Source organism: Parasteatoda tepidariorum, chromosome 3, assembly GCF_982258835.1.
Source record: "Parasteatoda tepidariorum strain Cologne lab strain chromosome 3, Ptep-v5.0, whole genome shotgun sequence".
NCBI classification, from domain to species: Eukaryota; Metazoa; Arthropoda; class Arachnida; order Araneae; family Theridiidae; genus Parasteatoda; species Parasteatoda tepidariorum.
This window is the reverse complement of record NC_141757.1, coordinates 68,983,523-68,997,376: the sequence shown is the minus strand read 5'-3', so window position 1 is coordinate 68,997,376 and position 13,854 is coordinate 68,983,523. Positions and strand designations below refer to the sequence as shown.

At 26.9% G+C, this 13,854-nt stretch overlaps 1 protein-coding gene across 5 annotated transcripts in view; it reads right to left on the bottom strand.

The window, feature by feature from the left end:
- Positions 1–3,593: 3,593 nt before the first annotated feature.
- Positions 3,594–13,854, bottom strand: part of LBR (lamin B receptor) — a 30,791-nt gene continuing 20,530 nt past the window's right edge. For all 5 annotated transcript variants that reach the window (XM_016071272.5, XM_016071273.4, XM_071180940.2 and 2 more), the window contains exons 9-12: positions 13,431–13,617; positions 11,794–11,874; positions 11,072–11,197; positions 3,594–6,745 (exon numbers count right to left, since the gene is read on the bottom strand). In XM_016071272.5, coding sequence (XP_015926758.3) covers positions 6,585–6,745; positions 11,072–11,197; positions 11,794–11,874; positions 13,431–13,617 — 555 coding nt within the window. In that variant the 3' untranslated portion in view covers positions 3,594–6,584. The remainder of the gene's footprint in view (positions 6,746–11,071; positions 11,198–11,793; positions 11,875–13,430; positions 13,618–13,854) is intronic.

The window sequence follows — 13,854 nt, the reverse complement described above, 5'->3', positions numbered from 1 at the left end:
CAAGAAATGGTTGAAGAAGTGCTAAGTGATACTGATGAAAATTGAACTGAACAAAACCAATTAGAGCAAACATTTGCAGAAGGCCTTGTAGCCTACAAAACAATGAGGAACTTTTTGTATTCACACGAACTTTCTGAAATTCGACAGGAATCTACAACAAATGTCGAAAATTTATAGTTTGTGCTGAAAAGAGAGAACCAAATATTTTAAATAAATAAATGTATCTATTTATCCTTTTTTTTTACAGGAAGTACTTAATTTTTTTATACTTATTGTAAATTTATTAATTTTTATACATTTTCTAGTCATTACTTGATATGTCTCTAGTCATTACGAAGTAATGAATGGTCCCTTGAGAAACGATCGATCAAGGCTCTACTGTATCTCATTATGTAGACTTAAGTAAGTTGGGCAGTTCCAAAGAGCAGGGCACATAGAGCATCAACCAGAGGTCTATTATACCCAAACCCTAAATCGTGATTAACAAAAAAGCTTTGTAGCTCAAATAAAGTTCAGCAAACACCTGACAGGAATATCTTGCAGTTCCCATGCCTTAATGTATTTCATTATGTAAGATTGCATAAGTAAAATATTTATATATTTTCCTAAATTTTAAAAATTTTCTTCAGTAGTAGAACAACCAGCCAATTTTAATTTACAAATAAAGTATGTAAACAAATCACAAGCGAGCTTTGTAGCGATTGAAAGTAGAAATCAGGTTAACATTTTACGAAAATAAATATTTTCTGAAGCAATATATGCATATCAGACTTTTTAAAAAGGGGAAACGGAGGGCAAATATAGTCTAATCCCCATAGAGGTGATATGTAAATAGAGCATGCACATCAATAATTTTTCTCCTCATTATGACACAGGACTATTCGAGAAAGAAATTTTCTACTCTCAGTTTCTCATTTCAATAAAAGTATCGATGCAGGAATTTTAGTTAAAAATCTTAAAATATGGTGTTTTACTGTGCTACATTTGGCTGCACAAAAAAAGTTTGTTAAAAAAAAGGACCTTATACATTTCATGGGTAAGTTAAATTATCACCTTTTGAAATTACAATTATTTTTTAAACTATCCTGAAAACATCATGAGAATCCTATTTACTTCATTTTATTCATTCTAAAATCCAAATGTATACTTTTAAAATTATCTTAAAAATAAATATAAATGAATAAGAACAAAACTTAACCATAATGTAATATAATTATTCAGAACTATCCAGTATTAATAAGTTTTTTTTTTAATTTTAGCATTAAAATATAGTAGGTTAAAAATTTTGACATAACATTGTTGTTTCTTTCCTTTGCTTGTTTGCATTTATTTTTTATTCTTTATAATGCTTTTTAAAGAATTAATTTGTCGATATTTTTTTTTAATACATTGAATTAATTTAATTCATAAAATACATTTGTTCAGAGAGAAGATTTGATAAAGAACTATTCGATTAATAGAGCAAAGATTTTAAACAATTATAAGTTCTTCAATGAAATTGTTGAATCTTTTTACATTGCTTTAATACATGAAAAAATAGAGAAAACTAACAGTGGTATTAAAGCTGATTAGCCTTTACAGGTGTAAAGTTTAAAATCGTAAAATTTAATAGTGGATTTTTTTTAAGATGATGCAGATGATTCTTTATTCGCAATTTTCATTTTATTTTATTACAACAAAAATCATTTCTTGTAAATGTTTTTTAAATATTTCAAATACTTGAGAATATATCTGTGACACTACAAGTTGCAATACATTATAAAATCAAGTTGGATTAAAATGTAACTGTGCTTTTTGTTACTTAAATATTGATAAATAAATAAAAAATTATTATACAGGGCTGTTACAAAACAACTTACTATGTTTCTGAAAACTAATGAATCAAATTGTAATAGTTCTATTAAAAGATACATTTTAATTGTTTTTAAAACCATTCAAAAATTAAAATTTTCTTTATTTTGAAAAATGTAAACAATTTGGTACAGTTTATATGTATTGAAAAATTGGACCTATGAAGTACAACACCAGCAGATAGTTTATAAGAAAAGTAGCATGTCAAAGTTGAGCTAAGTTTCTCCTCATAGGTTGGATTGTAAACTAACATGAAGTTAATTAAATACAGCACCGTATCGCACATGGAATTAGTTGAGATAGAATTCTTTCTCGTCTTTTATTTAATTTAGATTTATTATTTGTTTGTTTTATTGCAACCACAAGATATTTTTGTTTTGTGTACTTGGCAACTTCGATGCATAATTAGTTTATGTACTACATCTCTTCAGGCCTGTCTTTGTATTAAGAAAGAAATATATAGTGAGAGAATTGAAATCTATGTGTAAGAATATAGAATGTATCACTAACGACAATTGATATTTGACGGACGCGGCTTACTTGAAATAGAAGGGGAAAAACAGTTGCTAACGTAAACAAATGTCGCATTTCAATACCCACACTATGTTAATTGCATGCATTCCATTTTGAAAAAGTTAAATAGAAGGATGTGGAAACCACGCTTTTTGCACAGTTCGACATGGTAAAGAATAAAAAAAAGCATCTTTAAGGGCTTTAAAAAGCGAAAAAAAAAAAAAAACACCTTTAAGCACTTCTTAACGTTACGCACCCTGCCCTGTTTAAATAATTCATTCTAACATTTAAATTATGTAAACCATACTCTGTTACTTCCCCTATACAAAGCAAGTTTGCATATTCTTTTTTTTTTTTTTATTTTTTGCCCAACTCAATGCTACTAGATAAAAGTATGATTTAGCATCTAATCCACATGAATTATTATTGTAATGACATGGTAAAGAAAAATTCTTGTTTTGGAAACTGCAAAATCAAACACTTTTCAAAAACAACATATGAAAAAAGTACTTTTAAGGGCTTTTAAAAATCAAAAATAAACACTTATTAAAAATAGTTTATTCTTATGTCCTAATAAAAAACAAGTTTGCATACTCCTTATTTTTTTATTTTTGCCCAACTCAATGCTACTAGAAAAATATGATTTAGCATTAAAAAGCAAGCATAATTTTGAGAGCATTTATGTGCCGGTCAAACAGCAAATAATTATAATATTTATTAAGTTATTATTTTCCACAATTTGTGTTATAAAATCGTACATGCTATTAGAAAAGCTTAATTCCTGCCTCCTAAGTCACAGATAACATAGGAAGCAGCACATCTGTGGTAACTACTTTGCATGGTTAGTGTGCTGGCAACCACAATCAGCAAAAACTTAACTGGCTATTTTACCTATTCTCCCTCTTACCCAAAAATGTAATCTGCTAAGATCAATGGCAATAATTAAACAAATTTTCAAATATACACACTAAACAGTTTTTTAGCCAAACAATCGATAGATGAACCAGTTTTCTCATTTAATAAGGGTAATTCATGCTAAACTTCATAAAAGTAATAAGTCATTTTTCATATTTTAAGAGTAAATCAGTAGATAAAACGGTCTATTTAAAAAAATCATTTATAAAATTAGTTGTTTAAAAAACTGAAGAGTTAACAGCAGGATTACTGATTTACATGATTTATTCCCTTTATTGACTGGCTCATGTAGAAAAGAAAAACTTAACTATAAATGATATTTCAAATACTTTATTTTGTAATGAAACATTGCACTGACACAAGTATTATTTTTTCAAAATAAAATTTTAATCATTAAAAATGAATGATGATGCTGTACACATGCACCTGATCAATTTAGTCAGGTGGACCTAAAACATTAATACTTACAAAAAGTGTTAAAATACAAAAATTATAATTCACAGTACATTACTTATATTTTAAAACTTAATTTCAAATGAGTTTGTCAAACCTTAGGTAAATGTGAAGAAGAAATTTCACTCTTATCCTGTATATTTATAAATAAGAATTCTATCAAGCAGTTTTAAATTAAGTTGAGTGGTGGTACAGAAATCAAAGTACAGTAAATCAAACTTAAAAGAAAGTTTTGCCAAAAATAAATGCTAAAATTGAATACTTTAGAGAAAAGTTACAAAATATTGGAAAAATCTTCAAGTAAATTTTGTAAGACTTAAGAAAACATTCTTTTTTACAGGACTGAATTAAATTTCTGCCAGTTTACCACCCTTTTAAAACAGATGCTAGGCTCATTCACATAATGATGAATTATAAATAAATTACGAAAAAAGAGCATATACAAAAAAAAAAAAATGTATGTTCAAAAAAATAACAGCAAAGCATTCTGGTATTAAGAAAACAAAATACAAATAAGAACAATCCTGTCATCGAATTTAAACATGAGAATCACACAACATACATTTCAAATATTTCAAGGGTCAGCAAAGGTTTTGAATACCTATTTTAAGAAAATGTAGCAGTCAATGAAAACTTTAATGGATTGAGGCAGATAAAAAGTCAGTTTAAAAAGAAGTCTGCTAGTTACGAAACATTTAATTAGTAGCATATAAAATATACATTTTATGCTAAGTTCACAGAGCTTGTAATTATTAAAATTTTAAAAAAAACATAACATTAAGTGAAAAAAAATTTACTAAACCATTTTTTGACATGCTGATTCTGATACCCACCGAACTTTCTTTCCAGATAAGCATATTAATAGACATCCAGAAGAAAAAATAAAACTGCTTGTTATTTTGGAGCAATAAAACTGATTTTTGCACTGCATCAATGCATCATGAATGAATATCATTTATTTTGGAGTAGTTTGGCATAATTTCAGCTATTTTGGAACAATTTAGCAAAATTTGCACAGCCGTTCTAATCATGCTATTATTCTGATATAATTCAGATATTTTCTTCTGCGTACATCTCAGTTCATTGTATTCCCCTTGGGAATTGTCGAGAAAAGATTTTTATGTTGTTTGAATAAATTAAAATTGCTGACCCTATATCTACACATAAAAATAAAAGTATAACAAATAGAATCTAAAAAAATTATAAAACTACACAATTTCAATTGTAATTGAATTTTCATTATAAAAAATTACAATTAGATACAAATAGTCACAAGTTATTAACTAAAGGCTTGTACAACGCTATTTATAATAAAACTATCTAACAGAAAATCATAAAATAATAATAGCGACATATTATTTGAAAAAGAAAAAAAAAGCAAATTATGTTTAACAATATTGTTGCTCCTGTGTTCGTTTATATTTTTTCTCAGCTTTAACCGTGTCCTTAAAGGAGAAGATTTTTCTAAAAACCTAACACACAAATTTTAATTAATATAAAAAAATATGCATTGAGAATACTAATTTTCTTCATTTCTAGAATGATAAGATTTAAGAATTGATATTTTTTTTAAAAATTAAAACAAAAACAAATAATACATGTATAATTAAAATAGTTTAAAAAATTTAATTTAACATGAAGATTATATGAACTGTGACACATTCAACACATTTGTGATTTGTTAAAAGCCAAAGAAATTTTTTCATTTAATAAAATAGTCAACAACTTTTGATGTAAATGTTGATTTCAATATAAAACTTGGTAATTTTTTAAAACTAATTTAGGAGCTAATTATTTAGAAATAAATATGTATATATATAAATAATTTTTTTCTTTCTTTTTTTCGTTAAGATAAAAGAAATTCTTTGTTATAATTTCCAAATTAAAAGTAAGAATTTAATTGAAATTACAGTAATTGGTACTTCCAAATAATGAAATACGATTCAATAAATTTAATTTTACTATTCGGATTAAAAATGGGTTAAAATATTATGCCTTTTCAGTGAAAAAATTAGATTTTGATGCAGAATTGTGAAAATGTAAGAAAAAATAAGGAGCTAACTGAAAATTAAAACAAAAGAAAATAAGAGACAACTGCAAGAATAAGATATAAAACCTTTCCTTAATTCCAGACCTGGGATTAAAATCTATATTATTTAGGTAAAATCTGCAGTAGATGGCCTCTCTAACTACTATCTGTTCTTATTTGCCAACAATCTGTTCTGCAATATTTAACATTATGATTTTAAATAACTAAAATACATTAAAACTTATATGAATAAGTAAATCTGTACTACTAAAAGGTTCATAAAGACAACATTTGTAAAAATTAAAAAAAAAATTAACAAGGTTGAAAAAAATGGAGTAATTCAAACATAAACAAAATGATTTAACTTTAAAATTACAAAATATGATTTTAAAAGGAAATATGTACTTGAGTGCACACAATAATAAAATGTATTAATGAACAATTTATCACAAATATCCATCGAAAGAATCAACTCATTATATAAGTACAAAATTTTAAAGATTTTTTTTTCTTCATATTTGTGCAAGATCTCCTTCTTCGAAAGAGTCACGTAAAATCTCTGTGCATTTAAAATTATGAGATGTGAGCAAATATATGAATGTTGTATAAAAACCATAAATATATATTAACTATGTCACATATTAATAAATGAATACACTGATATGAGCAAATGTCAAAATGATTAATAAAACAATACAATAAAAAGTTCCTTTAAAAGGATAAAGTTCAATTGAACCTTTAAAATCCACTCATCAGATGATGATCATGATATATGTACTTGAATTACATACAGGGTGAGAAAAAGAAATGAAGATGAGTGATTTTAAAATATGTAAGGTATGAGACGACTGCGAACTTTTTCTGTGTAATTTTTCCATCCAGGCCCATATTTTTCGCTGCATTCTTTTTCGATTCTGAAGATTCGAAACACTAATGCAAGAAATAACATTGCCAGAGGTCCATAGGGTACAGCATGGGTAAAACCTGAAAAAGAAATTAATACTTAAAAATCAAATTAATGCAATTCTTCGATTATTATTTTTTTTCTTAATACATAAACGGATTAAAGCTGCAATGAATAGCACAATAGTTTATGACATTATCGAGGAACGTTAGTAAACATAAACAACCTATCTAATTATTCTGACTTAAAATTTAGTGAATCTAATCTGTCATTTGTCTCAAATGAAATACTGATTGCAATTAACTGTGACTGAAATTAAAGGCCTGTTTATGCAATACAAGTTCGTGAATCCGAGAACTTTGAGACATTTCTCTCTCCAAGAAATTGGATGATTCATTGACACTATTCAAGTTCTTGAATGTCCCTGATTGGTCAAATGAATAACTTACGCATGCGCATTGTTCATATTCACATTATAAAATCATACTAACATTAATTCAAATAAAATCCTAATAACAGAGTTTCCACAGAAAAAAAAATGAACAAAATAGTTGCTTTTAGTAGCCTAAAGCATGAAAATAGTTGCCTAAAACTATGAAAATAGTTGCTTAAATAAGAACAAAAATTCATCAAAAATATGACTAAAATTTTGTTAATGGCTTATTTGTCATATACCATAATCCATTTAGTCAAGTTGGTGGCAAATATGATAATTTTTATATAAACGTTAGTGTTCTAGCACTAAATTTTTAATAAAGAAAAAAATTAGCATATTTGCAGAAAATTAAATAACTTTAATTACTAAAATTCATTCAAAGAATACCTTTGGATTAAAAAAAAACACTTTTTCTAAAAAATTTTCCCTTTTATCACTAATTGATTTAGCAAATATATTGTGAAAAGTGATTACCCAAATTCGAAATTCATGCATCATAATATCCTATTAAAAATTAGGTTTTTTAAAATCGTGTAGAATTTCATAGCAATAACCGTTGAAAAGGTGATTGAGAAGCGAAAGACCTGCGATAGAATCTGTGCAAATTGAACGCATTAAAAAGTGAAGACTCAAATTTGCAATCTAAATTTTTTTTTTAAAATTATTTATTTTTTTTATTTCTATTTTACATTTTTTTAAGAAAAGAAATTCAGTGTGTTCAGAAGATTTCACGTGGTGCAGGTTTTCAACCCAATTTATACTAAAAGACATTGCTAGGAGTACAGAAAAGTCTCTTAATAGTCTCCTTTTCCTGAAAATACTTGGTTTTCTAGCCTTTTCAGGCAAAAAAAGTTGCCATAGTTGCCTCATGCTGAAAATAGTTGGATTTTAGTCGTCTGTGGCAACCCTGTAACAACACAAATACACCGTAACAGTTTAATTTATTTAGATTATATAATACATGAAAACGGACAACAAAATGACATAATCAGATGCCTGCTTACTGCTGTCACGAAACTGTAGAAGCTGATTTGTTATGGGAAAGAAAATTTGGACTGAAAGTAGAACATGCTCTACTACCATCCAGTACTTGGACGATCATTTACGTGATCCAAGCAAAACAAATTTCTATCAATCAATCTTGATCAAAGAAGTTGAATTGTATAAACAGGTCTTAACATGCGTACAATACTATAGAGGAAGTAATCAGAGAAAACTATATGGAATATACATTAATTATGTATTTATACTCTATAACTAGTTATTCATCACATACTCACTGACATGCTAAATAAATATTGTTACATTCTAAATGTTATTTTCCTTAAGAGTTTAATATTTTGAGTAGGTCTTACTCTTATTTTTTATTGACACCTTAAAGTTTACAGAGATTTTTAATAATAAGATAGGGGTATTATTTTTTTTTTCTTTTTTACAATAACAAATAATTAGTTGGGAATTAAGCAGGGATGGGTTACCACTCTTTACTTAGCGAGACAAAAAAAAAAGGACAGCAATTTTAATTAACACACTAATTTGGGATTTTGACAGCAATTTAAATTAACACACTGATTTGGGATTTTGACAGCAATTGTCAAATAAAAAAGAAAGCTTAATGTTCAAATAATTCAAGAACATAATTGAACGATCACTTGTAATTTTATATGTATGTTTATTTATAAATGCTTCATACTCCTAATAGCTGAATTATTCCTACACCATAATTTTGGGGTTCGACATGATGGTTAGAACCAGATAGAACAGTCGATTGTCAAAAACTTGCCAACCCTGGTATAAAGGTTTTAAAATTAATATAATTCCTGATTAAATGCTTTAGAATAAGATTCAGACATAATTTAGGATATGCATTTAGTTAAAATCTGTCAATCTTCCCAAACGAAATAACTTAACACGTGCCTCAAGCACATAACTATGACCATCGCACAGTGGGCCAGCATCCAAGGTTTCGTGGCCAAAATTAGTATTTCGATAAAATTTGTTTCAAAATTAGGGGGGGGGGGTTTATTTAGGTTTTTCATGTGCAGGTAAATTGAATTCATAGTTAAAATTTTGAAATACACTAAAAATACCAACAACAAAAAACAAGATGGCGACTGAAATATGGCGAGCAATATATATATATATGTATATAGTACGTTTAAATAATTAAATATAGCAATGATAATATAATAATTTTCGTAATTTTATATTAAAAATGAAAAGCAAATTATAATTCCGAAGTAATATTACAAAATAGCACAAATTACAAAATAACACGAAAACGTGAAGAAAAAAAAAAGATTTTTGTTTTTCGGTATATTTAGTCCACCTTTACAATATGGGCAAAATAGGGCAGGTTTTTTCAAAAGAAGAAACATCAAAGAAGACAACAAAAAAAAGTTTAGCTAATTACCTCGTGAAACTTTTGGGAGAGAAGTTTCGAAAGTGATTCAAACATTGTAAAATGTCAATTGATAAGATATAAACCGTAAGTTTATCAAGAGTATCAACTAATCCAACAAATTGAAAAACTGTACTATAATTTCAGACTAATTACTCTGATAAAAATAAAACAGAAAGGTGAAATTCCTGTATATATTTCTGAAATTTAAATTTAAAAGTTAAATTTAAAAAATTTAACATATTTTTCACTACATTGTACTCTCGTCGGACCAAAAAGTAAATTATAATGTTTGGAATGATTATGAATACTTAATTTGGGCAATATTAAAGCTGCCTAAACATTTTTTTTAGTTGAAATTTAATTTTTGACTTCTGGCCACAGATCATGGTCTTCTGGCCCACTGTGCATCAGCTTAAATATGCAACATGTAAAACAAGAAAATTGTATTATTGACAATAACCTAGCCAAATAACAATTTTTTTAACGAGGACAAATTCATTACAACCAGATATGAACACTTAAGGACAATTACAAATTTTAATTTAACCAGAAATATATATTAATTAAGAGAATAAAAAAAGAGGAAACTAGGAATGATCCACATTGAACTTTTACAGATTTAATAAAAAACAATTCTCAATGTAAATAGACAGAAATTTAATTTTTAAACACAGTTAGATTTGCAAGTAATTTTAGAGGCCCTAATCAATTAAAATGGAAAAAAAAATAAAAAAAAAGAGAGAGACTAGATTAACTGATGAAAAATAAAGATTGAATTAATGTGGCACATGTTTAAGATGGATTCAAAAGAAATTTATACAGAGGAAAAAAATATTATATTTGCTCATTTTAAAATTAAACGGAAAAAAAAAAGAAAAAAGGATTGCATCCTGAACATAAAAAAAAAAATAAAAAAATAAAAAATAAAAAACTAGCTATCCTTTAAAAGAAATAAAAAAAAAAATATTGAAATTTAGCTTAGGATGGCAAACTTGCGTTCTTTGCTATCATAGTCGGGGGGTAACACTGCCAATCTTCACGTATTGTTTTCAAGAAACAAACTTTGCCTTTTCTTTTTTTGACTAAAGTCAGTAGCATTTGCAATGTCCTGTTGTTAATTGCTGCTTAATATTCAGCCACTATCATAATTTTTTTTTAATTATTTATTTTGGCTAATTTTCTAAGATTTAATTTATTTTGATTCCCTATCATTTATTTCTTGTTCACTACTATTGAACTATGGAACACTGTTAAATCTTAAATCTAATAATGCACAAAGACATAATTTGCAAGCACACATATTATTCATTAAATAAAATATGATTTTAAAAATATGTTAAATAAAAAATTTCAACCTTAATCATTCACTTCTTTCAATCAGTTAAAATTAAAGATTACAATTTTTGGGACTAAATTGTAATCTTGAACCAAATAAAAAAAAAATTTTTAATTGTCATGCTAACGACCACTCTTGCAGAAAAAATCGTGTGGTCACACTTTATTTCAAGATAGAAACTATGCAAACAAATTATTTCTGTTTAAAATTGAATCCTGAAAAATGCTTACCACAAGAAAGAGTCCAAGCAATAGCCATGATCAAAAGCCCTAAATAGTTGGGATGACGAACCAATCCCCATCCTCCAGAGAGAAGAAGCCTCTTGGATTTTATTTGAGTGGGAACAGAATCATGTTCTACAAATAAAAGAAGAAAATAAATAATAAAACTATTAACTTGCAAAAACAAAACAATTGATATGATCTAGAGCTTGATCCAGTTTAATTAAATTATTATCTTCAATGGAATCCCAATTTTTATCGTGTGACTGTTATTAAATAATTCAAACTGCTACATAAGCACAACTGTGCATTTAATTGAAATAATTTAAAACAGCTTTGGAAAATAGTTCCTCAATATTTTTATGGCAATTATAATTATTAACCATGATTTACAAAAATAATAAAATAAAAGTATTTTTATCAAACAATATAAGACAAAAAAAAAAATAATAATTTTTTTAATGCAATTTTTAGAAGAAGCTTTCAATACTGCGGTGAACACATAATTTGCTAGTCACCTGCAATTTAATATCAGTTTTTACTTTATAATGTACAATAAATTTAAATAAAAATAAAACAGCTACATATACAAGTCCTACATGAAAAATGAATTTGGTTAAAGGAATATTGAATGCCAAAATGTTATGACAGTGTTTCTTAAAAGTAATTACAACACATAACATTCTAGTAGTCACAGACACGTAAATAAACCTTATTGTGTATTCACATACTTAGCATGGCTTTCCCATATGGATCTCTCCTAAAATTGTGCTTCAGGTTACTTGATGTCAGAAAAATATAGTATCCAATCACTACAATGAAAAATTGATAAAATTTTTTTATTAAAACCATTTTTAACATCATAACTGTGTTTAACATTATACTATTATACTTTACAACATCATTATACCTTGCACTAATATGAGAAATTAGTACAATAGATTAAATTGATTAATTGAACCAGCATCAATGGCTCCTAAATGTTTTTTCTTAGTTGTCAAAACAATGCAGCAGCGTAATTTTAAATTTTTGTTTAAACCACAATACTAACTTTTTTTCAGAACAGAAATGCTCTGTAAATACATATAAAACTCCGAAAGTTATAATAAACTTATATTTAACTTGTTTATTTTGTGTGCTTTTTATTAATGAAAAATAAGAACAAATCGTTTTTCTCATTTTCATGTTAAAAAGTTTGTCCAGAAATAATGAACATCATCTTCTAAGTTCTCATGCACGTGATTAAGTTTATCTAGAAATGAAAATGCTTTATCATAGACGAACAAAATGACAAATACCAATTTTAGGGTTAAAAGCATAAAAAAAAGGAGATTAAGAAACTTCTCTCCTTTAACACGTGTATAGAGCCTAAGCATGCCATACTTATAACTTTCGGTTTTCCTGCAGATACTCAGAGCACATGACGTAATATTTCTTACCTTTTGTATAACTAGGCCAAGAGTTGTATTGCAGGTGCAAAGGTATTTAAAAAGTTAAGCATAAAAAATGACAATAAAATTTTATTTTCTAGACTTCAAATTTGAGTTCTTAGAAGCTAATTACTAATAATAATCGCTTATTTCAAACCCTGATTATAGTGACAAGACTTACTGTTCTCAAATAGAAAATTTTTAATCAAACTGTTCCTTGGTATTGTTTACAAATAAGTACTAAAAAAATTTTGAGCATTTCCACTGTATGAGACAATACACTTAAACATGTATTTGATCAGATAAAAATTGGAATATTTATCCCCAAAATTGCTCTTAAAAATGTTCTCCTGAAATTTTGAAACGAGGCATCAGGGTTGCTACTCAAATGGAAGAATAAAATTTTTATCTAATGTAGCAGCATATAATGAACCACAAAAAATAAAAATTTGCCATTAATGCATATTATATATTTTAATTAATGCCAGATGGGAAAAAAGAAGCTTCTGCACAGGAAATATGTTACTCGATCAATGTTGGTCCGTGATGTTGAGAACAGTTTCAAAACATTCTGACTTTTCCAGCATAGCAACCTTGGGGCATACCAATATCTAACCCCAAACACTGCATACATATTTTTAACTTTCACATTAAAACTAATTGGTTGACTCATTTGAAAGCGGCAAATTTATAAAATAAAAAAATATTTCAGTCTACAATGTTCGTTGATTTATTAATCTAAGAAAAATTATATAACTAGAAAGACAGCAGTTTGAAAACGTGACTTTCCAAATGCAGAATTATTACAAGATCAGGAAATATTTCCTTAAAATGCTTTAAAATATAAGCTATAAAGAATTAATATTATATAACAATTTAAGAGTACAATATAATTCTGAGCTGAAAAAAATCAAATTAACTATAAAACCTATACTTACAAAACAGAACTACAATAACTGCTACTGCTGAGTAATACCAGTATAACGTCAAAGAGGTCTTAGTTTCATAGAGATAGTGGTAAATATTTGGAGCTGCTAAGCCAAAAGGTACAAGAAATCCAGTTGTCAAAATAAAAGCATATCCCACAGTATCAGAAGTGTAAGTGTAAGTACTCAGCAATTTTTCCTACAAAATAAATTATTGCATTTTCAGTAATTGAACAATTTAAACATACAACAAAAATGAAAAATTTGCATAAAAATTCTGAAATGGAAAAATTACCTATTCAAATACATAGCTATTATAAAATTAACTTTTCAACCGATAAATTAGCATGTTACAATTTTCCTTTTAGAACATTTTTGCTTTCATTAATATAGAATATCTATAGAAAACAATAAGCATCTAATAAACAGATCACTA